General features: G+C 39.8%; 1 protein-coding gene across 6 annotated transcripts in view; it reads left to right on the forward strand.

Moving 5' to 3' along the window:
• The window catches only part of vps13d (vacuolar protein sorting 13 homolog D), a 47103-nt gene extending 20013 nt beyond the window's left edge, over window positions 1–27090 (forward strand). For 3 of the 6 annotated variants that reach the window (XM_053240854.1, XM_053240856.1, XM_053240855.1), the window contains exons 40-70: window positions 35–109; window positions 529–634; window positions 719–871; window positions 1062–1197; window positions 1377–1424; window positions 1503–1653; window positions 1915–2131; window positions 2227–2474; window positions 3014–3205; window positions 3309–3435; window positions 3557–3699; window positions 3807–3937; window positions 4049–4224; window positions 4323–4446; window positions 4727–4962; window positions 5070–5172; window positions 5258–5415; window positions 7322–7430; window positions 7552–7722; window positions 7827–7931; window positions 9250–9399; window positions 9653–9802; window positions 9936–10032; window positions 10110–10279; window positions 11011–11145; window positions 11294–11461; window positions 17488–17620; window positions 17724–17919; window positions 21738–21869; window positions 24054–24294; window positions 24414–27090. In XM_053240854.1, the coding sequence (XP_053096829.1) occupies window positions 35–109; window positions 529–634; window positions 719–871; window positions 1062–1197; window positions 1377–1424; window positions 1503–1653; window positions 1915–2131; window positions 2227–2474; window positions 3014–3205; window positions 3309–3435; window positions 3557–3699; window positions 3807–3937; window positions 4049–4224; window positions 4323–4446; window positions 4727–4962; window positions 5070–5172; window positions 5258–5415; window positions 7322–7430; window positions 7552–7722; window positions 7827–7931; window positions 9250–9399; window positions 9653–9802; window positions 9936–10032; window positions 10110–10279; window positions 11011–11145; window positions 11294–11461; window positions 17488–17620; window positions 17724–17919; window positions 21738–21869; window positions 24054–24294; window positions 24414–24545 (4613 nt within the window). In that variant the 3' untranslated portion in view covers window positions 24546–27090. The remainder of the gene's footprint in view (window positions 1–34; window positions 110–528; window positions 635–718; window positions 872–1061; window positions 1198–1376; window positions 1425–1502; window positions 1654–1914; window positions 2132–2226; window positions 2475–3013; window positions 3206–3308; window positions 3436–3556; window positions 3700–3806; window positions 3938–4048; window positions 4225–4322; window positions 4447–4726; window positions 4963–5069; window positions 5173–5257; window positions 5416–7321; window positions 7431–7551; window positions 7723–7826; window positions 7932–9249; window positions 9400–9652; window positions 9803–9935; window positions 10033–10109; window positions 10280–11010; window positions 11146–11293; window positions 11462–17487; window positions 17621–17723; window positions 17920–21737; window positions 21870–24053; window positions 24295–24413) is intronic. The other 3 variants (XM_026920748.3, XM_053240857.1, XM_053240858.1) reach the window with 3 other exon arrangements.
• The last annotated feature ends 373 nt before the right edge of the window (window positions 27091–27463 follow it).

Below are 27463 nucleotides of genomic sequence, written 5' to 3' on the forward strand. Positions count from 1 at the left end.
GTCCTCTTTCCTAACCTTCCCTCTGTGCTATCAGGTGTTCCTCTTGCTCACCTTAGAACTAGGAGCACTGCCAGCTTGACTTGCCTTGAGCAACAGATTCATGCCCGAGGTACAGGTTGTAGGCTAAGCAGATAAAGTTTAAGCAAGCCGGTAGTCATCATCTGGTGATTCTAAGATAGTTTGTTTTCTAGCTTCACCCCATTAATTTTACATTTGTTCGTTCTCTGTGTCGATATCTAAACAGCATGTTTTGATTTCAGTAGCAGGTAGCGTTTCGTTCATTTGCACCATCATGCCACTGCTTTTTTTCTGAAATACTGAAGGTCACTGCTGTTCTTTCATAAGATGCTTTTTTTTTTTTTTTTTACTAGAACTATGCATGTGCATCTTCATTATTTCTGAACACAAATGTCCAAATTATGGATTGTCACGTGTAAATTACTTTTTGTGTGTGAAAGACAATTCATAGGCTTGACACGAAACATTTTCGACATTTTGCTAATGGTGGTTTTCCTTTTACGATTTAAGCGGATGTGAAGTTGTCTAAAAGGAGGCAGCCTTTCATTCCCTACGCCCTGCGCAATCATACTGGCTGCACTATGTGGTTTGCCACCCTCACCACCACCCCAACCAGGTCAGAATGGCTTATTAAGTCAGTATTTTATTTCTTAAGTAACATGGAGCTTATTGGTGAGCATGGTCCTTTTTATGTCCACAGGGTGGCACTGTCTCACAGCAGCAGTGCTGACTCTATATCAGACGTGCATGGGCCTGGGACAGATGACACACACAATATCAGTCAGTGGAGAGAGGTGCTACCAGGAGAGGAGATTCCTTTTGAGTTTGAGGCCCGTGAGAAACTTAGACACAGGTGCGTGTGGCATACATCTGGATACAGCTGAAAAAATGATGCAGAACAGTAAAATACCTAGATCTTCTCAGCATAAGATTTTTATGGCACCTGAAGTCTATGTTCTTTGAATTGAAATCTTTAAAAAACTTCCTTTGATAACTACTCGCCTGTTATCTGCTGGTCTGCATTTTTGCTGTTCTGTTCTCAGACATACCCATGAGCTGAAGCTGCACCAGCTCCTGGTGCGCGTTGGAGGCTGGGAGCAGGTGAAGCCTGTCTCAGTTGATAAAGTCGGTGTGTTCTTCCGCTACGCTGCTCCAGATCGTAACAACCCCTCCAACACGGTGAGGTTTGACCCTGTTAACATACATCATACTATTATTCTGACTTTAGAATTAAAGATGATTCACTGCAAATTGCTCAGATTAAACTCTATCCCATTTAACGTATCAGCCTTATAGTTAGAGTTATTAAAACTAGACATATTAACATTTTATCTTCTCTTTCTATATGTGGTGTTTAGGTTGGTAGTCCAATCAGCAGAACCAACATCATACATCCCCATGTATATGTAAGTTTTTGTTTTTACATTTTTTTAGGTAATTAATCATTGTTCTAATAATCCTTAAGCTTATGATATCATATGCAGTTTTCAGCCTTGCCCCCTGTCAGAGTGGTGTTCTCCATCACTATGGAGGGTAGTGCACGCAAGGTAATCACTGTACAGTCCGCTCTCGTGGTGAGAAATCGCTTAGAAGTGCCCATGGAGGTACGGCTAGACAGCCCTTCTGCTCCAGACAGTGAGTATCAAACTGTTCTCATCTTTGTATTAAGTTAACCTTTTTTTTTTTCCAGGTTTTAAAATATTAAATTTAATGTAATTTATTTACATTTCAAGAAACATATTGGGGGCGAGTTCTCATTTACAATGGTGTTATAAAATATTAAGTAATACATTTACTGTGGAACACAATTAGGCTTATGAGAAATATCAGGAAAGACTCTGTTTGATATGAGAGTGTGCAGTTTCAGGGATTTTTATTTTTATTATTTACCAACAGAGCCTGTTGTGCTTCCTCCTGTCCTGCCTGGAGAAGCTTTGGCTATCCCTCTCCACCTGACCTCATGGAGACTGCAGGCTCGGCCTAAAGGCTTGGGGCTGTTCTTCTGTAAGGTTCCCATCCACTGGACCAGTGTGGAGCGTCCTGGCGAGGTCAGCAGCAGCAAGAGGGAGTGCCAGTCAGCTGACTTTGACGACCAAAACAAACGTAGCTTCAGGTAAATACAGGTTTGATTTAAGAGAAAGTGTTGGAATCGAATGCAATAGCAACATGTGTTGGGTTTTTTTTTGTGTGTGTGTGTGTCCTTTTTAGGTTTTGCGTGGTTATCAAGAAGGAGAACTATCCTGAGCAGAAGCCGGCTAAATTGGTCACTGGTAGTGCTAAGCAGATTTACAGACAGCCAGGTCACACCATCTACCTGTTACCCACCTTAGTGCTGACTAACCTGCTGCCCTGTGACCTCATCTACTACATCAAGGGGACCTCAATCAAGGGAACCATGAAGCCAGGCAAAGAGGCAGTGCTCCATGCTGCAGACACCTCACAGAACATAGAGTTAGGTAAGTCAGAGAGCAACTTGTGTCAAAGATTTAAAAAACAAGCAGGGCAGTCAAATTGTTAAAATAATTAATTTTGATTAATGAGGTATTTTTTGTGTAGTTAATACTAATGATTTTTGTTAGCTCAAATTTCACAAGCCAGATGCCTTGTAACTGTGATTATGTTTTTTTTTTTTACCTGTTTCGTGCTAATAAGTGTTTAACATTTCCTTTAACGTTGCACATCTTTGTTACATCCATAAAATGTTCATAACACACTTCAGCAGCATAGTGTCTTTCTTTTCTATTCGGATTCTCATCAGCATAATGCGCTGTAACCCTGAGGTAAACATGTTTGCCTATGTTCAGTAATTCCCCGAAAGATTCAAAGAGCCAAACTAAGAAAATGCTTTAATGCTGTCAAAAAAGCGGCATTGGCAGCATTCAATGAGTATCACATATTCAATATGTATAATTTAATAGTCCATCTAAAATAACAGCCAGTATTTAACAACACTGACAGGTGGCATTGCTCCTAATCCTTACCTCATCTATCTCAGGTGTTCTTCTGGAGAACTTCCCAGTGTGTAAGGAGCTGTTGATTCCTTCTGGCACTCAGAACTATGTTGTGCAAATGCGTCTGTATGACACAAACAAGCGGCTGCTGTGTCTCACCATCCGCATCATTCTCCGAGCACAGGGGGCGCTCAAGATCCTCATCTCCGCCCCTTATTGGCTCCTAAACAAGACAGGTACACTACCCAGCAATCTAACTACTAAAGTGCAATAATTGAGATTAAAGACGGTGTAGTCTACGTATGAACTTACATACGCGCTTTGTATTGTGGGCTGCAGGGCTGCCTCTGATCTTCCGCCAGGACAACAGCAAAACTGATGCTGCTGGGCAGTTTGAGGAGCACGAGCTAGCCAGGAGCCTGAGTCCACTCCTTTTCTGCTACACAGAGAAAGAAAAGCCTTTTACGTAAGTAAACAGAAGTCAACAAAATGGTCATCACTGATCGGTCTGTCTCTTACTTGATCAGTTGACGTTAGGAATTTCTTCTGTCTGTCTGTCTTTGTCTAACTGTACTCGTGTCCATCAGGTGTACTATGCGTGTTGGTAAAGGGATCCATCCAGATAGTGTACCAGGCTGGTGTCAGGGTTTCTCACTGGATGGTGGACGTGGAGTCCGAGCAGTTAAAGTAATCCAACCTGGGAACAGACCAGGGCTCATCTATAATATAGGTGACTGGAATATTCTCTCATCTCTGTGTAATGTTGTTTTATCAGTTTCGCCATTTGTGCTTTAACAGTGATTTGTGATTTAACAGTAGTGATATGGTTTGTTTAAGGAATTAATGTCAGAAAAGGGAAGGGACGCTACCAGGACACCCACATTGTGACTTTTGCACCTCGCTATCTGCTTGACAATCAATCTTCGCACAAGCTGGCTTTCTCCCAAAGAGAGTTTGCTAGAGGAAAGGTAAAAACGCAGTTCTTTGAAACATGTCTTGTATCCTTGGCCGCAGGTTAGTGGTTTATATTAGTATGCCATGAATATGATGAAAATTATTTCATATAACACTCACTGTAGGGCACAGCAAATCCCGAGGGCTATATCTCCACTCTGCCAGGCTCTAGCGTTGTGTTCCACTGGCCCAGGAATGACTATGACCAGCTCCTTTGTGTCCGACTTATGGACGTACCTAACTGCACCTGGTCTGGAGGGTTTGAAGTCAACAAACCCAAATCATTCCATGTCAATATGAGGTAACAATAATTTGATTGAGCAACAGTGTCAGTTGAATAGACATTTATATGCATTGTATTTTATTTTAAAAAAATTAAATGTATATGTATTTCTTTAGGGACACATTGGGTAATTGCTACTTTCTCCTTGCTGAAATCGCCTTGAAAGTAGCAACCTATCAGATTTCATTTAGTGACACAGACCAGTTGCCTCCACCTTTCCGCATAGACAACATGTCAGAGGTAAGAGATTGATCTTTTAGAATTAGACTTACTTTCACTTTCATCATGCATACTTTTTTCCTTAAAAGGTACACGGGGTACATAGTTTCAACAGAGGGAGTGGGGTCAATTGCAATTTGCCTCACAGGAAGAAAAGAACCTTTAAAAACTTCTCCTTTAAACATTGTGTAGATGCTTTTATTTTCTGTCTTCAGTTATCTAGTTTAAAAGCACTGTAAAATATTAATATAAAGAAGATTTATTTTGGGACTTGTTATATGAAATGGCGTCGTTACTTCAGGTGCCAATCCAGTTCTGGCAGTACGAAGTGCCAGATATCAGACTGCACACTGAAGTGAAAGCTGGAGCGGTACTGGACTATGCCTGTGACGAACCCATTCTTCCTCCTTACCTTACACTGACTGTAAAAGGAGCCGGCTCCTCGGAGGTCACTGCTAACATGAACTGCTTTAGAGAGTATAACAAACTCTACTATGAGAACTTCATCTACATCGCTGCAACTTTCACATTCTCTCAGTGAGTTCTGTACCAGACAGATGTAGGCTAGCATGTGATATGCATTTGATATACACCTTGCTGATATGCATGAGGATAAGGAGCATAAGGATTTGCTTTGATCTCAGGGATGCGAGTAAAAGGCCAGGAGCAATGAAGCGTGATGCCAGCTGTGCTGAACTAGTGCTCGATGTCGAGCCAAAGACACAGAGAGTTGTACTAAAGAAAAAGGTATCACTATATCTCTTTTACTACATTTCTTAATAATATTCTTAGCACACCCATGTCTTAGCAGTCTTGATTCTGGCTGTTGTAGGAACCAGGAAAGCGCTCTCAGCTGTGGAGGATGAGTGGAAAAGGAATGCTTTGTCATGAGGGTTCCTCTCCCCCTCAGAGTAAACCTGCCCAACCCCGACCTCTTGAATTCTCCATGGTGCTGGACATCGCTGGGCTTGCTGCAGTCACAGACAACAGGTCAGTCAGTGCTACAGGTGGCATGAATGGATTTGCTATCAACTTTTCTGAACAAAAGATTATCACACACTCACTGAGCACTTTATTAGGAACACTGTACTAATACTGGGTAGGGCCTCCCTTTGCTCTCAAAACAGCCTCAATTCTTCTGGCATGGATTCCACAAGATGTTGGAAACATTCCTTTGAGATTCTGGTCCATGTTGACAGGATTGCATCACGCAATTTTTTTTTCAGGTGCACTTTCATGCTGCGAATCTTCCATTCTACCACATCCCAAAAGTGTTCCACTGGTTTCAGATCCAGTGACTGGGAAGGCCAATGAAGAACACTGAACTCATTGTCATGTTCATGAAACCAGTTTGAGATGACTTTTGCTTTGTGACAGGGTGCATTATCATGGTGGAAGTAGCCATTAGAAGATGGGTAAATTGTGGCCATGAAGGGTGGCACATGGTTAGCAGCAATACTCAAATAGGCTGTGGCATTCAAGAGATGATTGATTGGTATTAACAGGCCCAAAGTGTGCCAAGAACACATTCCCACACCATTACACCACTTCCATCAGCCTAGACTGTTGACACAAGGCGGGCTGGGTCCATGGATTCATGCTGTTGGCGCCAAATTCTAACCCTACCATCTGTGTGCCTCAGAATAAATCGAGAGTCATCAGACCAGGCTTCATGCTTCCAGTCTTCAGCTGTCCAGTTTTGGTGAGCCTGTGCCAACTGCAGCCTCAGCTTTCTGTTCTTGGCTGACAGAATTGGAACCCATCATGGTCTTCTGCTGTTGTAGCCCATCGTCCTCAAGCTTCAACGAGTTGTGCATTCTGAGATGCTTTTCTGCTCACTACAATTGTCACTACAATTGTACAGTGGTTATCTGGTAGCCCTTCTGTCAGCTTGAACTAGTCTGACCATTCTCCGTTGACCTTTCTCATCAGCAAGGCCTTTCTGTCTGTAGAACTGGATGTTTTTTTCTTTATTGCACCATTCTGAGTAAACTCTAGAGACTGTTGGGGCATGAAAATAGAAATACTCAAACCAGCCGGTCTGGCACCAACCATCGTGCCAGATCAAAAGCACTGAGATCACATTTTTTCTCCATTCCGATGGTCAATATGAACATTACACAAAGCTGCTGGCACATATCTGCACGATTATATATGCATTGCACTACTGCCACACAGTTGGCGGATTAGATAATTGCATGAATGAGTGAGTGTAAAGGTGTTCCTAATAAAGTGTTCGGTGAGTGTACAACATCAGTGTAACATCTGCTTAGTTGAAAATATTGAACTCTGGTCAATTGTTGCCCAGAGAGCTAGTGAGCTGAAATATACACACCGTATCAGATAGGCTTAAATTCATCAAATAATGTACGTTTGAAGGGATAGATTCATTGTTTAATATTGATCATAGTTAAGAATGGACCTCAGCACTGTTGTGTTTCCTAAAACATATCTAGCTAGCTAACTCTCATTGTTACAGTGGCTTATTTAAGGGCTTGACTATTGACAATCCTTTATAGACTATTTAAACAAACCATTAGTCACCATGTTAAATTTAAAATTTAATTTGATATTTTATTATAATGGTAGCGTCCTTGTAGAAGTCTATAACAAGCTCACAATCCTGGCAAAACTAAATAAGAGCCAAACCAGTTATTAACTCTTATTTTAAATTGATGTTAACTTGTATTTAATTTGATTTACAGTACAGCAATAGACTGTTAAATACATGCACCTATTCGTGCATTTGTATATACGAATCATGGAGTCGTTAGAAAATCAGGCTTTGTGCTATCCATTATCATGATCTTTATCTTGCCCTTTTTTTCAACCACCCTTAATTTTTTTTTTCTCTGCCTCTTTCAATCTATCTCTTTCTGTCTGTTTTGTCATGCAGCTACGAGCCATTGATGCTGAAGCGGCCAGACCCTCGCCGCAGTACTACCCAGACCTGGCACTTCTGCTCTGGCATGCTAACCTGTGGCTTACCCAGACTAGTGGTGCAGGTGTGTGGTTTTTGGTTTTTTTTTTTTTGGCCAATGTGTCAAGTGCCCTGGTTTTTATTAGAGTATTACATTAACCTGTTATGTGCTACATCTTAACCTGTTACTGTGACTCCTTCTGCAGGTGAAGGGAGGAGTCTCAGGTCTGTATGATGGTGCAGAGGTGGTGCTTGGACCTGACTCGGGGCTGCTTGAAAAGCCCCCAGAACAGCAGTTTATCAATCAGAAGATGAGGCCTGGCTCGGGGGTGCTGTCTGTGCAGGTCCTCCCTGACGGACCCACTCGTGTACTGCAGGTGCACAGTTAATGATGTTAATACTGAATTGAATTCATTTTAATTGCCATTTTGTGCTTGGCACAGGGTTGTTGTTAGACTGAACAGTTTTGTTTTCCTTCCAGATCAGTGACTTCAATCAGCGGCGAATAAACAGAACTTCTCCCAGCACAGAGGAGAACCAGAACAAGGAGAACACACAAAAAAAGGATACAGAGAAGGAACTTGAGGTTAGATGCTTTTATCTAGAGAAAGTTTAATTCTAATCATTTTCTCTGTTTATATGTGGATTATGTACATGTATGATTAGTCAGATGCAAGCATGAAATCAGTGGCCCTACAGGGGCATACAGTCCCTCCAGAATTATTGGCACAGTCCATAAACATGAGCCAAAAGGATTGTATAAAATAAAAATCAAATTAAATTTAATCAACTCTTAAAAGCCATTTTCGTAACAGCAAGCAGTTGCATGAAAGAAGCCCTTCCTGAACTTCACCAGCACCTGAACTTCACCAAGTGTCATTAATGGCATCCTGTGCTATAGTCAGATGAGACCAAAATAAAACTGGTCATGCATACAATCAGCATTTTTGTTTTAAAACAAAATCAGACTTCATACAAGGAAGAGCACCTGTGGAAAATATGGAAGAGGATCAGTGATGGTTTGGGGCTGTAGTTTGGTTATGGCTGATGTTTCAGGGGCTCATATGAAGATTGATAGTATCATAAATTCTCCTAAGTACCAGGATATTTCAGCCCAAAACCTGGTTGCCTCTGCCAAGAGTTTCCGAATTCACCATAGATAGATCTTTCCACAAGACGATGAGCCAAACATATTTCCAAATCAATACAGAAAAGGTTAAAAAAAAAAAAAAAAGAAGAACAACAAAAATGTTTTTGCAATAATCATCTCAGTCTCTAGATTTGAACCCTACTACTGAAAACCTGTGGTCAGAATTAAAAAAGGAAGTCCAGAGTGAGGAGAACTTTGAAATGTGTTTTGTAGAAAAAAAAACTCCTCTACTTAAAAAACTTTTTTGTTTGAAAGGATACTGTGTTTAAAACTACAAATATCACTTATTCATGTTTTGTTCTTTTTAAATGCTAATCTTCATGTGCCAACGGTGCCAATAATTCTGGAGGGCCTTGTACATGTGTTTTGAATAAGTCTTAACTTCACAGGGTGAAAGTCACTAATGTGCCAGGTGGTGAGTGTTGCACTTACGATTTTTGTCAATCCAAATAAATTAATTCTGATTACAAGTGATTCCAAATAAGCTGTTTACTGTTTACATGCACCTTACATGTGGTCCACATCACATTTACGTGCATGCAAGTACTCCTTTCTTCTCAATGTCACCATAAGAGCGAGAAGCTTGTTAATATTAACAATTAGCTAATGTCGCTGAGTTCGAAATTGCCTTGCTGGTGTTTTGAACAATTATCTCACGCCAACCCTAACTCAGTCAAACTAACATGATCATCTAATTATTTAGCCTGCATGCAAACGCAGTTACAAAGTAAAACTTTCCTTTTGCTGTTTGTAGGTGTCGGTAAACTTGGAGGATGGAATAGGTCTGTCTCTGGTTAACAAGGTGCCTGAGGAGCTCGTGTTTGCCACACTGTGTGGCATCAATCTGCAATTTACACGCACTGCCGCCAGCCAGGTCCTGGAGCTCAGCGTGAAGACAATCCAGGTGACTGAAGCAAAAAAAAAATAAAATAAAAAAAAAAGAATATTTATATATATATATATATATATATATATATATATATATATATATATATATATATATATATATATATATATATATATATATATAAACTAGCATTTTTCCAGTGCTGATCTGAGGTGAAATGAAATACTTCTGACTTTTTATTTCTCTCTACTCTTTATCTCTCTCTCTCTCTCTCTCTCTCTGTCCCTCTTTCTCTGGGTCTATCCCTCAGGTGGATAACCAGCTCCTGGGCACCACACAGCCAGTGATGCTGTGTGTAACTCCCAACTCCAGTGAGAGCACCGTGGTGGATTCTGGACCTGCTCTGCAAGTCAATGCTGTCAAATTGCCCAGCAGTCTCATGCTTACAGAGCTCTTCAAGGTAAATCCTGATCTTAAGCTTAGAAGTATGTCTTGTCACTATGAAATACTTTACTAAAGTAATTATTTAGTTCTTTGTCTTCTATTTTTAAAGTGTGTTGTTTTGGACAATTTCTTTCTCATGCTTTACTCAGCATCTTATGGTCACTGCTCAGCGCTTCACTGTCATCATAGAAGAGAAACTCTTGCTCAAACTGCTGGCATTCTTTGGCTATGGGAAAACAGAAGGAGGTATGTAAAGTACTATGCGGTCCCTTAGTTATGTTTTAATAAGGTTATTAGTGTTTCACACAAGTTGTGTACGATAGAGGAACGGGGGTGTGTTTCAGAGGTCGAGAAGTTGGATGAGAACCTGTATGAGAAGGCCAGTGAGGAAGCAGGGCCTCGAAAACGCTATTACTTTGAGAACCTGAAGATCAGTCTCCCCCAAGTTAAACTAAGTGTCTTCACTTCACACAAGCTGCCTCCAGACCTGAAGGTAAAATGAACACATCAGCACCGGTTACACTGCTATATTTGTACTGCAAATCCACGCTTTATGGATGGTGAAGCCTAGGAAGTGTGCATAACAAAGCTTATTATGCACACTTCCTGGGTTTGACACTCTTCATCACATTTTCTAGGCAATTTGCATTTTATTGCAGGCAGCCAGGTGCTGGAGCTGAGCACGCTGAATATTCAGGTGATTAGCCAAGGAACAGTGAAGCGATAGTGTCAGTAACACTTATAAAATTATATATATTTGCTTAAATAAAGCATTTAATTAGGTACACACCAATTCGATATTGGCATCTTCTGATCTGATCACTGCGGAATTTTATACTGTGAACATTTAAGTTGTATTTAAGTGTAAAGTTGACTGACATGACACAGATGATGCATAGGCTCTAAATTGGTTTAAAACAAGATGAAACCACACTGATAATGTTTCTAATAATTTGGCAACAGAAGCTGACAGGTAGTACGTTCAGTTACCATGGTGATGTCAGAATCAGGTATATTGGTATTTGAAATGGAAAAAAATGGGATAAGTGTCTACCTATATTTAATCATAAATACATAAAAGAAGAAAACAATACTAGTAGTATTTTTGTTTGCCAAATTTTGCAATACTTTTTGGCAGATTAAAAATATTGAAATGGGTCCGCTGTATATTTACAACATTGTTTTGTGTGGACTGCAGCTTAATTCCGTTTTCACTGTGTGCAGACTCTAAAGGGAACTCTGGGAATCCCACTCATCAGATTTGAGGATGCTGTCATTAATATGTATCCCTTCACTCGAGTCCACCCATACGAAACCCAGGAAATTATCATCAATGACATACTCAAGCACTTCAGAGAGGTAAGACTCTGTATCATCAGTTTCAATCTGTGTTAGCATACAGGAGCACATGCTATTACTGTTTCAATTTGCTACAGATGTTTAAAAATAATGTTTTGATGTCTTTTTAAACGAACCTGTACATTCTGGTTCATTTGGTGATGTGCAGGAGCTGATGAGTCAGGCTGCTCAGATACTCGGCTCAGTGGATTTCTTGGGCAATCCCATGGGCTTGCTAAACGATGTCACAGAGGGCGTGTCCGAACTCATCAAGTATGGAAACGTAGGAGGCCTGATCCGCAATGTAACACATGGGGTCTCCAATTCAGCAGCTAAGGTAATGCTCTGAATCTTGTTGATCAGATGTTAATACACTGTATAGCCAAAAGTATGTGGACACCTGACCATCAGACCCATATGTGATGTATCACTGATCCATATATGTGGGCCTTCCCCAAACTGTTGCCACAAAATTGGAAGCACACAATTGTCTAGGATGTCTTTATATGCTGTAGCATTAAGATTTCTATTCACTGGAACTAAGTGGCCCAAGCCTGTTCCAGCATGACAATGCCCCTGTGTGCAAAGCGAGATCCATGAAGTCATGGTTTGCCAAAGTTGGTGTAGAAGAACTCGAGTGGCCTGCACAGAGCCCTGACCTCAAGCCCACTGAACACCTTTGGCATGAATTGGAATGCTGATTGCATGCAAGGATGTCTTGCCCAACATCAGTGCCTGACCTCACTAATGCTCTTGTCGCCAAATGGGCAAATCCCTACAGCCATGCTCCAAAATCTAGTGGAACACCTTCCCAGAAGAATGGAGATTATTCTGCAAAAAAACAGACTAAATCTGAAATGGGATGTTCAACAACTTTTGGCCATATAGTGTATGTTTTCCCAAGCATTTCAGCTCTTTAGCCATCCCACTTTTACGTAGTGATTCTTAGGGCTTTTATGTTTGATTCTTGTTTTTCATAGTATTGTGTTTTTGTGCCTGTTGTACTAGCATACAAGGAGCACAGTCTGTTCAGTCTCTGCTTACAAAGCAATTGTAAGGTTTTTAAAACAGAACATTAATTCATCATCTTTTTGTTGTTTTTGGCTTGTATTCAGTGCTAGGTTGGAATGTCTAGTTGTTTTGTTTGCTAAGTGGCCATTAAAATGACATTTCTCTGAGTTATTATTTGCAGGGAAAAGGTGTAACAGCAGTTATTATTTGCAGGGAAAAGGTGTAACAGCAGTTCATACCATTACTTTATTCATAAACCTGAGCTTTGCAAGATGATTCTTCTTTTAATATGTATTATAGTAACACTTTGAAACAACTAGTTAAAGGACAGGAAAGGGCTTTTGCTCTCATATTATGAGCCTGTGTGTGTGTCTATGCAATTCCAATATTTGGAGTATCTGAGCTATTAAATACAAATACGTTTATGAAAACTGTTCATGGAGCATGTTTAAAATGTTGTTAAAACTCTGATTTATTGAATCAGATGAATCAGTTTAAGTACACAAAGCTTGCTTTCATATTAGTAATCATTATGGAGCTTTTCTTGATACTGCTGAGACTTCTAAGTTCAAACATGGTAGCTAGACTTTATTGCTGTATACTGTATGCACATACATAGTATCTGGACTCATTATTAGCTCAGCTATGACAGAGCTCATTTTACTCATTGCTCTGACAGACTGGTGTTGCAGCAGATGGTGTGTACAGTAGTTTTGTGTGTGGTCAGACCAAAGTCTGGCTCCAGCCCTCATATCCAGTTCTGTAGCCAGATCCCAGCATGTCTGGTTAAGTCCAGGTCTCTCAGTGGCAGCTAGCCCATTTCTGAGTTTCCCTTTATTCCTCCCCTCCTGGTTTACTGTTCTGGCCAGGAGAGCATGCTGAGAAAGCTGGTTTTATCATCGAAACCTACCCTAACTTCATTATACATTCCTGTAGTAGCTTCTGCTCACTAATAACCAAAGCACAAAGATGGTTTTCGGCTCATTAGGCTGATTCAGATTGTTCCTGCTCCTGAACATGTGCTGGAACAGACTGAAACGAATGAACTGAAAAAAAAATTGAAGAAAAGAAGAGAGAAGACCAGGTGACGTGACTGACGTCTTCTAATACTGACTAGAGTATTAGAGTATTTAATAATTTTTTCTTGCCACTGGCAAATTTTCATAACAATATAAAATTATATTACTCCCCATTTCCCAGAATAGGTCAAGTAAAATGTTTTGCCAAGGCCTTCCCCAACCTCATAAAAACTGCATGCCATAATTTTCAATAGGGAAAAAAATCTTTAAAAGCATTTAAGAGCTTTTGATGATGCTTGTAAAAGTCTTCAGTTTTATGTACCTGTGAATAGTGTATGGAGTGTATAGTTAATTTTTTTGTAACTTGCTTGAAAGACTGAGATATTCAAGTATTCCTTCAACTGCACTGTGGACTACCACCATCATCAAGTATGCATCTATCCAGCTATGCTTCTGCCATTATAGAACACTTTGACCATTGTTTTCCTGTTTAAAAAAAAAAATCTCTACTGCTCCTGTAGCATATGCTGTGAATCTGTGGCATATTATATTTCCACTGGCTGCTTTAAGGCGTACCTAATAATCTGGAAACCTTAACTCTTGAATAGTTTTGCCATCTTTACCACATATACATTCTCATCTCTGAGTGCTGCACCCTGTGAACAAGTTTATGACAGTCACACTTTGGCTGGATCCCACACACAAATGCACAGCCACACACACGTTCAGAGTTCCTGCTCTCCAACAAAACTAAAGGAACTAATGGTTTGAGCAGGGAGATGGGAGGGCCGTAAACTTGAAAGCATTCTCGTCTTGCTCACCCCCCCAGATTCAGATCTGGTAAGTGTATTGGTTTAGTTTCACAGCAGAGCTTAAAAAAGACAGAGGAGTAGGAGGAGAGAATTGGAGCTGGCCTTCAGTTGAACTCACCAGGGACTTTGCTTGGAGAGGTCATCCCAAGTTCATGCCTGGCTCCTGCCGGAACTCTGCAGAATGCGCCTGTGTTTACCCAGAGCTCAGGCTCCAGTAGGGAGCTCTCTCAGCCTGTAACACAAACCCACTTCCAGGAGGCACCTGCTGGGGATTGGGGGGGGTGGGGGGGCCGTTGGGTAAAGTCAGATCAACTGTGCGGAGAGGGTGGGAAGCCACCCCGCTAGACAAATTACTGCCTGATATATTTGACAGCTGAATGAGGCACTGTGAAAAATACGCATCATCATAGCTCAGCATCAGAGGGGGGATAGTGCTATGAGAAGAAGTACTCCAATGGTGCAGTAAATGTTTTGCTAGTCGTGGGTTACTTAATGTCATGAAAGATGGATGCGTCATTTATCTTCTGAACAGTTAACAGAGTGCAGACTTTATTTTTCATCAGTTACTTAGAATTGTGAAGTCTTACACTAATTTCTACCAAACTCCATTGAAAGAATTTTTCACAAGAGTAGAACTTCTGCTGTGAATATTACTGGACATTAAAAAAAATGCATTTTGAATATGTGACTGAATGAAACTGCTTTCTGGGTCATGTGTATAGAAGGACCTTTGACTAAGACAAATGAGTTATCAATCACGTCACACTGGGAGCCACAATAAGTCATTGATGGTGTCCAAAGCAGACTGTCCACTCCTTAGGGACCCTGCAGGAGGCTTTTAACAGGCTGAAAGGGCCAATGCTGGCATCACAACTGCTTGTTACTTTAACAGACAAGCTCTTGAATGGGATGAAGATTTATTGAGACATGAATTGAAAATCACGTCACCCTTTGAGTGGCTTGAATTTGTCAGGGCAAACATTCACATTAAGAACATCCAGCTGACAGTTTTGAGATTTATTTTGTAAGATGTTACAAGTACAGATCAACTCAAATGCTGACGTGATTTTAGGAAATAGACTAGTTGTGTGAGTTGATAAATTGTTCCACAGTGTGCTAGCACTCAGGGAACTGTGCAAATATAAAACACTGCAGTACTGACAGCTTACTTCTTTCCAGAAAGCACACTTGAACTATTTAGTTTGGGTAACATTATTTGTACATATTTGTTCAGTTTTGAGGGGAATGTTTTTGGATTGGAATTGTAAAGATTTCCCTTTGAGGCAAAATGTCCTTCTCAGAAACTGAGCACAACTATTAGATTTAGTGCCACAGAGGCTGCAGTCACAAAACAAAGTTTTTCATTGTATTTTTGCTGGCTAGCAATAGAATTATTTACTAGCAATATTTGTCATTATAAAAGTATAGTGAAATATCACTTTGCTACTTTCCAAGTATGATGCTTAGTGTTAGTGAGAAATGCGCTGATGGAAAATAGCAGGGCTTTGGGTAAAGCCTTTTTGTAACCAGAGATTGACTATGTACTGATGGAAAATAGCAGAGCAGGTTATCATTGCTAGCTAGCAGACATCTTAGCTAATTTATCTGGAGAAAGACATCCTGTAGCTGCAAACTACAAGCCGTACAACATCAATTCAATTCAGTTTTATTTGTATAGTGCTTGTAACAATGGACATGGTCACAAAGCAGCTTTATAGAAATATATAAATTCAGGATATAAATTTTAAATGTATAAGTTTATCCCTAATGAGCAAGCCAGAGGTGACAGTGGTAAGTAAAACTCCCTGAAACGATATGAGGAAGAAACCTTGAGAGGAACCAGACACAAAAAGGAACACAGCCTAATCTGGATGACACCAGATAGTGCAATTATAAATACATCCCTCCTATAACTGTGTGCTATATGGTCAAAAAGTGCAGTTGTGTAAACAGGAAATTCATTATAGTTTTCACGTGAAGTCTATTTTGTTGACGTTATCAAACTGTTCACTGATGGAGACTTGAGTGCAAAACTGTTCGTGGCAATTGCAGTCCTAAAGCTGTCAAAACAATTGTAGTCCTAAGCTATCATAGCAAAACTGTTCATATCAATTTCATCCCGAAGCCATCTTCATGGTTTCTAAGTGGTACCATCCACAGTTATCTCATGTATCTGTAGGCTGTCCGTGTGGGGGCTATCCTCAGCAGCAGCGAGTGGTTTCCAAGTGATGGGAACTCCAGTAGGGCATCAGGATGGATTAGCTTGACAGAGAGAGAGAGAGAGAGAGAGAGAGAGAGATTAGTTATGCTAATTGTCATGTAATGGTTAAGGACAATGTACAATGTGTGCAGAGTGCAAGCAGGGACTCCAGCAAGACTAGCTGTGACAGCATAACTAAAAGGGAGAGCCAGAAGGCAATACAGACATTGACAGAACTCTGAAATAGAAGAGGTGTAGAATATAAGTAATTAGCTGTCATGTGTTAGCCTACTTCCTCAGACTTTTTTCCACATACGGCTCTGATACAACATGCCTGCTTTGGACAATAGAGATTGGGCTATGAATAAAGGAGGACAATAAGCATAGCATTCTAAGCAGAGATTTTCATTCAGTATGGCCATCATGGGTTTTGCTAAATCACTTGTATTACCTTCCTTATAAGAGGTTTTTATTGCACTTGAAAGTGAGCATTTTCTCATCTACTCTACTAAAATGCTACCACACCTTTGATCTCTTTGTGTTCCCCACCATTCTTTGTGTGTAGGCGAACACCTCTGAAGTTGTGTGTGTGTGTGTGTGTGTGTGTGTGTGTGTGTGTGTGTGTATCTAAACCTATTGTGTTACCCCTCCCCTTGAGAGAAGATGAAGAAAAAGCGATATACGCTACATTAGCTTATGTGCCACTTTCTTACTTGACAAATTATTAAGCGGCAATGCAAACCTGTTATCCTCTGACCTTATCAGTACTCCAGGTTTTATTAATTTAAACCCACTCACTGCTTGGAAGGGGTTCCAGTGGGTCGCACCAGTGATGATGAGACTATAGTTAGAATATGTAGTATGTGATAACTAGGGCAAGACGGTCCACTCCACTTTAGATGCGCTTTTACAGTTTATTTATTTTTGTGCTATAACAAACAATTGAATGCTGTCCTGTTTTGTTTTTCATTACATTGTGTTCCTTTCCTCCTGTTTATGCTAATTACATATCCAAATATCTTGTAATTATACACTGAATGGACATTGTTCTCCCCTCCATTGTCCAAACAGCAGACTGTAGAATGTAAATGGAATTAAATAGCTCTTTATAAATAAATAGACAAAGCAATAATCTACTTTATAAACCGATAGACTGTGCCATAACTATTCTGTGAAAGAGTCACCACTGGTTGTCCCCCAGAGTGAATGCTAATCTGGGATTCACTCTGGATTTGCTTATAGATCAATTTTCTGTAATTTACTTGTTCATTTGTTTGTTTGTTTGTTTGTTTGTTTGTGTGGTTGTTTGTTTGTTTTGCAGTTTGCTGGTACCCTTTCAGATGGACTTGGGAAGACCATGGACCACCGGCACCAGAGCGAGCGAGAGTACATTCGTTACCACGGAGCGACCAGCGGGGAGCATTTAGTGGCAGGCATTCATGGGCTTACTCATGGTATGTTAATATGGCATGGATTTTCAGCATATTCACACTGTTACTATGCAGTCTATTGTGGAATATCTCCCTCTCTCATCGAGTTATATTTTGTATCATGCAGGTATTATCGGTGGCTTGACCAGCGTGATCACATCGACCGTGGAAGGAGTGAAAACGGAGGGCGGCGTAAGCGGCTTTTTCTCAGGTCTAGGCAAAGGCCTTGTTGGGACGGTGACCAAGCCAGTAGCAGGGGCGCTGGATTTTGCCTCAGAGACAGCACAGACTGTTAGAGACATGGCCAGTCTGAGCAACCACAGGTAAAGTCCACTGTATACCTCACCACCCACACACTCGCCTTTCCCGCTCTTTTGTGGTTTCATAATGTTTACAGCATTCTGGGCGGTGGTGTGAACTCTCCATAAACACCAGATGTACCTATAAATCCCACCTGCCTTTCAATTACTTTTCTTTAAAAGGGGTTTCCCTTTTAATGAACTCATCCTAATGATTCGCAACACCACGCAAAAGCACTCAAATCGGCCCTGCTCACTGGTTTAAGAGCCTTCCCTCTGGGTGTGACCCCCACCTCTGGTTCCAGCGCTGCCCTACCTGAGCTTTTATGAGGGGGCCCAGGAGCAGCTCCTATTACACAGAGTGTCTGGTATGTAAAGCCATTTGTTCTGCATTTGCCTATGTATATGTGAGGCAGCCAGGCGTCGGCGGGAATCGGACTCACTGCGCTGAGTGTTTGTAGCTTTTCTGGTCCAACTGGAGAAGGAATGAGAGTGTTTCCTGCCCTCCAACCCTGATTGTTTGTGTGTGGGCGTGTATGTGTGTGTGGGGGACCTAGTGGTGAACTGTGCAGTGGGGAGCTGGGGAGGGGGGAGGACGAGGGAGCATTCGGAGCGTGCCTGCCACAGTGCGGAGAGGAGTTCAGCCAAAGTTCACACCAAAAATGTGCTGGATTCATGGGTCACAGTGGACACTGTCTGACCACTAGTACATTCAAAAACACACTCGCAGGTACAGCAGTTTTTCATTCTCTTATTGTTTTTATGGACACATAAACACTAAACAACACCGTAGATCAGTTCTATATGTCAGGTTCCAAACACACTAGTCCCCATTAAAGTTCCTTTCAGGCTCATATAAATCCTAGGCTCAAGACCTTCTGCGTTGTTATGGTTTATTTGTGCAAACGTTGCTGTGAATGAGATGAGAAACTCACAGGGAATTGTTTATGAATGCAGGGTCCTCTGAAGCAACAGTCCTATTACATCTGTGTGCCCATTCTGATCACAAACAGGAAATAAACAAGTAAATGAGAAGCAGACTGGAGCGGGCGAAGAGTAGTGCAACTGTCCATTGCTCTTTTGCCCTGCTAGTGAACTCTCCCTCCTTCATCTCTCAGCGCCTCCCCCCCCACCACACACACAAACACACACATACACACACACACATTCACATATACACACTCTCATCACTTCACTATGCAATCCAGGCAGCCTTCCAGAGCCAGCTCAGTTACAATCCCAAAACAAAGCAGGGAAGTGCTGGAGGGGCAGCGGCAGGGGCTCAGTCTTAGGCCAAATAAGCACCTTCTCCAAGCTCATAACTGTCAGTTACGTTTGAAAAGCATGTCACTTGCTTTATTCCTGCACAGCATATGAAATTCTCTTTGTGGTTGCCTGTGAACTTGCTTTACATTGCTGGGATGTGGCTCAGATTTCTTCTCAGGCTTCTGATTAGATAGTTATGCTTCTTTTCTCTACTGATTATGCGGGTTCATGTTTCAGTATTATTATATACTCTACATGCCTGAAGAGGAATGTTGAGTTGGATTGAAGAGATGGGAACGGGTTTTTCCCTAGATAAACATGACAAGAGCCGCACATGCAAATGAGATTTCTGTCATAACACACAGGCCACCACTGCATCACCTAAAAAATATTTCATTTCATTTCATTTTTTAATGAAATTTCACTCCTGATGTAGATACAATTTGTGACCTTGTGAATTATTTTCATAATAATGACAATGAGATCATATTTCTATCATTTTCTTTCTTTCTTTTATCCTTTACTGCGTTGTTCAGTCTTGATCCTTGGACCTAGCAAATAAATTAAATGCAGCAAAATTCAGTTCAGTTTTATTTGTATAGTGTTTTTAGCAATGAACATTGTCACAAAGCAGCTTTAGAGAAATATATAAATTCCGGATATAAATTTAAAATTTGTAAATTTATCCCTAATGAGCAAGCCAGAGGTGATGCTGGCAAGGAAAAACTCCCTGAAACAACACAGAGAAACCTTGAGAGGACTCAGAAGGGAACCCATCCTCATTTGGGTGACACAGGATAATACGATTATAAATATTTTCCTTTCTAGAACTGTATACTATATAGTCAAAAGTGCAGTTGTGTAACCAGGAACCTTTGAGCACCTTATGAATATGAGCATCAGAGTTGTTTCTGAATTCATTATAGTTTCAACTTGAAGTCTTTTTTCTTGAAGTTATCAGCTGTTCATTGCTATTCATTGATGTTCAGTGATTAAAAAGAAAGTTGGAAAATGATTTAATAGTCAAGTCAAAAAGAAACATTTCCATAACAACTATGATTATTGGTCTTTCATATAGTGCACAATAAATTCACAAGAGTACAAGGAGCACTAATTCTATCTTAAAAAGAACCTACTTGAAAGAAGTTTGAAATAAAGTTTCCAGTGAGTATTTTGAAGATTATTTGACAGAGCTTGATGCCCAGTACTTCACCTCACCTGATCATGTGGGTGTGGTGTGGTGTGCTGAAAGAAACACCTCTGCTGTACTACTGGATTACTCTCAGGCTCCGCCCTCAGGTCTGCTGCTCATGCTCTTCTCGGAAGTGAGCATGAAGTAAGGGCTGTTTGTTTGCACCCATTGACAGCTGATTGGCTGGACTCCAAGCCCTGAGCCTGACCTGGAGTTGAACTCTATTGTTCCAGCAGCACAATCGAGTGTAGGGCATTATGTGCAAGTGCCTTTTAGAGCGATGGGTGAGGCTAGAGGGGGAGAGGTTAGAAGTCTCATTGGATACTCAGGGCCAGATCTCATGACTTATGGTTATGATTATAGTCCATGTCTCAGAGAGTCGGCCAAGGACATGTGGAAATGTTGGTTTCATCTTGTTGATGAGATATTTTTTCTAAGTCCTCTGTACTATAAACACAGTTTTAGAATTTTCTAGCTTATTACTGTATATACACCTTGTATTTTCCCAGGTCAACTATGGCCTCTTTTTGTAAGCAAAGATTGGCTTCTGGTTTTCATTTCACTGAGATCACTGAGACTTGTACCTGTTATAAGTCTTTTTCCCCAATTAATAATTTAGCAAAAGGTCAGTTCTTTACCAATAGCCATCGTTACTTGTGCTTTTTCCCTCATGCCTTTCATTCAGACCTCAGGTTTAGATTAGCAGCAGCAGCTGCAGAAATGCAGGGCACAGTTTAAACAGAACAGAGAAGAGAAACACACTGGCGTCTTTGTGAATCAACTGGAAACCATCAGCTCTAATCAAATGACTGTGAGCCCAGATTTAAGCCAGATGTAGGAATTTCAGTTCAGCCGGCAGTGGCAGCCAAGGAGAGGGTCAATCTTAGGAGAAGTGAGACTCCAGTTTTACTTTGACATTGGAACCACTTGTCCTGTTTGACCTAAACCATGCTGCTTTAGTGGGCTGCTAAAACTGAACTGTGCTATTCGTCTGATCAAGCGTTTGGCTGTGGGAGCTAAAAGGCACACATTTTTATTTGTTATTCATTAGTCACATAAGATGAGAGGAAATAATTGTGATCATTGAGTAAGCTTTCTATCAGCACCTTGTATAGAAGTACTTGCACTTCTTTTCGGCTCTCTAGACCTCTGCTTTCAGCAACAATATGTGTCTGAATGTATAAACATTGTCTCACAAAGGGGTATTGTGAACCAGAATGGAGGTCAAACAAAATATTGTTCTGTTTGTACATGTTTGTGCAATGTTCATTTTGATCACTTGCACAAAATCAGAATTAGCCTTTATGAGACTAGACATTCTTCTTTGTGAAGCTTACATTCTTCCACAGTTAGATCTGTGTGTGTGTGTGTGTGTGTGTGGTAGGTTGTGTGTGCAGCGCGTGAGGAAACCCCGTTGCTGTAAGGGCCCTCAGGGTCTGCTCCCTCGCTTCTCCTCCACACAGGCCGATGGACAGGAGCAACTCTTTCGCCTCACAGATAACATCCACTCTGAATAGTAAGTATGCAAACTTAAACTTCTCATACATCCACAGCATCACATTCATTTATCATCTTATGTGACCTATAAGCAGAGAAAATGGCTTTTAAAATAAGAATAATACAGCAGTTAAGAAATGCATGCTAGATAATAAGTCAGCAGAATAATGTTTTTTTTTTTTTTTTCCTTTTGTCTGTATCACAAACAATGCCTCTTATTGCCTACATTCAAGCTACTTCCTGGGTATGATATACATTATTACAGTCCTGGGACAGAGACAGAAAAAATCTGGACTTTTTTTTTACCACACATTTATTATTTTTTAATTAATAGAAGAACTGTAGAATTCGGGCATTTGAATATTCCTGACAAACTTGAGCATGCAGCAGCTTCAGGTGGTTTCAGTGCTTTGCTTCTGCGCTTGTAGCTGAGCCAGGATAGGTGTTCGCTCCCTCTGTGGGGTAATTCATCCAAATCAGTGCCCCTCCTGTGGCCCAGCTGACCTCTCTCCCCTCAGAGGTGCCACAAAAGCCATTATTCTCTCCTGGAGCTCACCAGACTCCCTCACACAGCCTCGCTGTGCTTTCACTAGAATCACTGCCTCTATAGTGTACCACAGACCTGTAGCCACGTGTGTTAATATTAATTCTGAATTTGCACAAAATTTCTAGGCATGAATAAAGCCTGTATATTACAAAAAGAAGGTTTTATGCTTTTATGGTGTGTTGACAGAGAGGAAAAGCAGTACATGGTAATGAAAACATTACATTCTCTTTATAGCTGTATACAAAACAACATATGTACTGAATTGTGTGTCTAAAAAGTAGGCTACTTCACCTATACCTATTAGCAATAATAAAGTTTTCCTAATGACCATAAAAGCCATTGTTTGTGGCTACATCCAGAAGCACATACATCTAAACGAGGGATATAACCTAATATAAACACAATATTATAATTTTATTTATTTTTTTATTTAGTTAGTTATTTTAGATAGCTTGCCGGAAATATTTAAGGGCATCTGGTTGAGACTAAAGGTCTCCATTGGATTGGGACACAACAAAAAAGTCACACAAGTGGGAGGTTTTTACTTTTATTAGGGCATGAGTGAACGGTCAGATATGTAGCTTGTGGGACAAAGATGATATTAACATGTGGTGGTCCTTAGTAACTGCCTAATCTGAGTCACGGTGCTTTAAATTAGGCTACTGGTTTGTTTATATTTTGGGATATAGAACTAACTAAATTTATTAGAAAATGTCACGGGCATGTACAAACAAAAATAACTGCGTGAACTAACTGCTATGAACTACACTTCCACACACATCAGAGCCAGATGCATCCAGCTGCAACAACTAATCAAAATAATCAATAAAAATTGATGATAAAAAATTAGTTGGCAACAAATTTCATTATCTGTTAGTTGGACTGTGTTATGAAGCAGGCTGTTGCTACGTCACTTCGTTTAGACACTCTAATGTACGGAAACCTTTTACATCGCACTATGCTGTGGGCTTCGTTTTCAAGCGAGAACTATTTCAATTTATCAATCATTCATTTGTGGGAATATGAGAAAACTTTGAGAAGTGCGATGTCCCAGGTTGAATCATGCATATTAACTGCTGTGTATTGAGTTGTCCCAGCTTATCTGGTTTTCTAGCTGCATGTGCATTATGCAATGTTTGGCACTGAGTAGGGAAGCAATTTGAATCAATCAGCTTGAAAGTAGTTTATTTATAGCATACGCAATATATTTTTAATGAGAAGTCATCAAGCTTTTGGTTCACGTCAAAGTCGATCCCAAAACGAGTCGATTTACTGATTCCAAGCGTTGAAAGCTTAGGAGTCAATTCAACACACAGAAATTTAATTCACCTCCCTGCACACACAGCAAGCGAAATTCGTTTAGCCTCAGACTTTCCGCTAGTGAGACAGCCAGTAGATACTTATTATGCATTTATTTTAAATTTATGCACAAGATGTGCAGTTTGGATTGCATCTTATTTCTTTTCACAATACTTAGAGTATTTTGGAACAGGAGTTTTGATAGCTACACAGTGATTCACTTTTTCTTTTGTTTTCTTCTTTTTTTTGCTGAAACATGAAACAATATTGTATATTTGTGTATATGTAGTATGTAGTGTTATATATACTCTAGTATATACATTGATTCATTCCTCTGGTCCTCGTTTGTCTCTATAGCTTCATTGCCGTGGAGCCCATAGACACCTACTGTGTGCTCATCTCCTCTAAAGTCGTGTACTTCCTTAAACCCGGGGAATATGTGGATCGGGAAGCCATTTTTCTCGAGGTAAAATATGATGACCTTTACCACTGCCTGGTTTCCAAGGATCATGGGAAAGTGTATGTTCAGCTCACCAAGAAGGCTGAAAGCACTAGTAGCGGGGTAGCCATTCCAGGCCCATCACATCAAAAGCCCATGGTAAGAAAGCTTGCTATTTATTCTGGCTTTGTCCGGATAATTTAGTCTGTAAATAAATAAACTGTCCCTTAAGCACTCTTAGTCTGACATTTTAAACGCTGACCCTTTCTTTCCACCAGGTTCACGTACGAAGTGAGAGCCTGGCAGTGAAGATCTCGCAAGAAGTCAACTACGCCAAGAGCCTTTACTATGAGCAGCAGCTCATGTTACCCCCCAGTGAGAACGAGGATAGTTTACTATTGGACTGCTGACGAAATTAACTCGCATTTGGTAGATGTCTGTTTATTTTCTTGCACTGTTTTTAAGGCATACATGAAAAGTGAGTACTCACATTTAGGCAGACATGCTCTCACTGAAGGATTGGTTTCATGATGCAAACTAGTCTACTGTAATATTCTCCATCAAGCACATTTGACTGGCAAATATGCAAGATTTTACTCCTCTGTTAAACATAGAAGATTGCTATTTTGTTTTACAGATGTCTATATAGTTTATGAGTGGTTACTGTTGCTAAAATTATGCATAAAACTAATCTTGTATATGTTTGTTTATAGGCCAGTTATAGCCAGTATGTCACTTGTCATGTACATATTGTGGAAATTTGAGCGACAAGATTAATGTACAAAACTGCCTTTAAAATAGTTTTCTATGTAAATGAGAGAATTGTGTGGTTGAGGAAATTGCACTGATGTAGATGTAAGAAATTGCTGCTGCCCTCATTGCTTACTGTAGCGTAAGTACAGTGCACACACACACACACGATTAACAGCTACAGGGAAGTGTAAATAATATTTCATCATGCCGAAGAGCCCTGACAAGGAAACCACTAGAATTTTATTTATTTATATCTCTTTTCCTTCTATAAACTATTTTCCATGATAGTGGCATTTGAAAAAAAATAAAATCTTGTAAATCTTCAGTAATAATATATAGGCCTGCTGTTTGAAACACAAACAGTTCACTAAAGTCTATAGCACAGAATGAGACTCAATAATAATTTAATCACTACAATAATCACGAATACTTTGACATTTGGCCTGGACATGTAGATTTATTGCTTTTGTTGCAAATAAACAATTGCTAATCTGGCAAAGATTGCAAATGCAAGATTGTGCAAGATTTGGTGCCTTTTTTGTTGCTGGTGTTCTTTTTTTTTTTCTTAATTATTAGATCCTCCTTCCTTTTGCATGATATCTTATTTTTTATACCTCAAAATTTGTACCCCTGATTGATGCTGATTTTCATTTATCCATTGTCTACCACTAAATATATTTGTGTGGCAGTCTGGGAAAACCATTCACATATGTCAAACTGTGACATTTTCTACAATATGAAATTGTGAAAAGTGCGAGTTTTTCCGAACTGAAATGTGTTTTTTTCTTTTCACGTATCTCAACCACAAGTAAAGTTAGAGCATTTTAAATTCTGGTTATGCCCAAGATTCAATTCCAGTTACACTTGAGGCACACAATGCATTCATTGCCTAAAAGCAATTATTGATTACATTTGAATTCAGGTTAACATACAACAATTAGATTATCTGTTGCATGTGTTATCACATAAGTTCAAGTTTATTTATCATCCACCTCAGTCTCTTCAGTCTTATCAGCTGAAGTAAAAGTTCTGTACTGTTGGCCAAATTTTTATTAGACAATTTAAAATTGTTGTCCACTGTCATTGTTGTTCTCTGTTTTGATGATGATGTGATGGTGCAGCAGTGTTGCGGCCATTTTGGTACCTGTTTACAAACTAATTTGATTAGACTTGTGTACATTTTGCTACAGCACATAATGAAGCATCTGACAACCTGATCAAAGCATGACCTTCACTGTGTGAGGAAATCACACTTACCTAGTGAGGTTTTAGGCATCTTTAGGCAGACTGACTGCATTTACTGCTGTGTTTGTTAAACTGGCTCCTTACCCACCATGAGCTTTGTAGAAATCCTAGACAAGAATATAAAGCAAATAAATACATTTCCATGATGTTTTGATGAAAACTACTTGTTTTCTTAAGTAGTAGATATGTCAAAGTAAATCACTGGCCGTTTTCCACAATTCAGCCACAGTGACATCTGACGGGTTTTCCCAGACCACCACACATATAAGGATTAAATTAGCAAATCTACTGAATAATTGCACTCTGATGCTTAGTTGAACACCTCTTTTTTTCTTCTCATAATATTATTTTCTGCACATTGTTTTTATTTCTAATTGTATCATACCACTGCTATTAAAATCATTTAAAATACACTGATCTATGCATATATGTACGTTAAGTTTACAAGTTAGTAATTGTATGTTAACAGGTTTACAAACGACCAAAGACAAGACCTTGAAATTAATTAATTCATCCTTCACTCTCTTACTCAGCTGTGTGTATTTGAGGTCATGATAGCCTACCCATCTTCCAACTACTTCAAATGTAAAAGAATGTCAGATATGAATGATTTGTTTTTCCTCATTTTGTGAATTTCTGTGATGCTTTCTTTAATCAGCTTGAACGTTTTCCAGTAACAAAGTTAACAAATTTGAAGGGACTTTTCTTTGCGTTAGTAGTTCCCCGCATCGGTGGGGATACGTAAGCATTTTAAATCACATCATCACATCATCATTTTAAATGCTTATGTAAGAGGATACATGTGACGTACCAGTTCAGTGCAGCAGTGTTACACGGTAGTAGGAAAAGACAACTGCCCAGAAACGTCAGGTGAATCACGCATTGTGTAAATCTCATTGTTTTAAGTGTATATATTGTAAAGCCTAATAAAACTTGTGGTTTTTAGATTCAAATGAATCTTTTTGTTTTGGTTTGGTTTTACCCTTTAAAGCTTTTTCATTAATTAAGAATATCCAGCCTTCAAACGAATAAATGCCTGAATGTTTTGGGGTGGGTTTTTTTAGATACATGTAGAATTTTGTTTTTATTTTTCATGTTTTTTCTGCTTATGCATATTTCATGAAATGTGAAGCCATTCTTATGGGGCGGTTTCTTGTATTTATTTGTTTGTTTGCTTATCTGTTGTCTGTCTATGTATCTATCTATCTGTCACTTGTGTTTTTGTACTTCTCAGTTGAATATACTAGTCCTTAATTTCGTAATTCCAAGGAAAGGTGAGGCTCATATCATTGTCACAGAGATCATTAATATGAGAATTTATATGAAGATA

The sequence above is a fragment of the Pangasianodon hypophthalmus genome, chromosome 16, assembly GCF_027358585.1.
Source record: "Pangasianodon hypophthalmus isolate fPanHyp1 chromosome 16, fPanHyp1.pri, whole genome shotgun sequence".
Lineage (NCBI taxonomy): Eukaryota > Metazoa > Chordata > Actinopteri > Siluriformes > Pangasiidae > Pangasianodon > Pangasianodon hypophthalmus.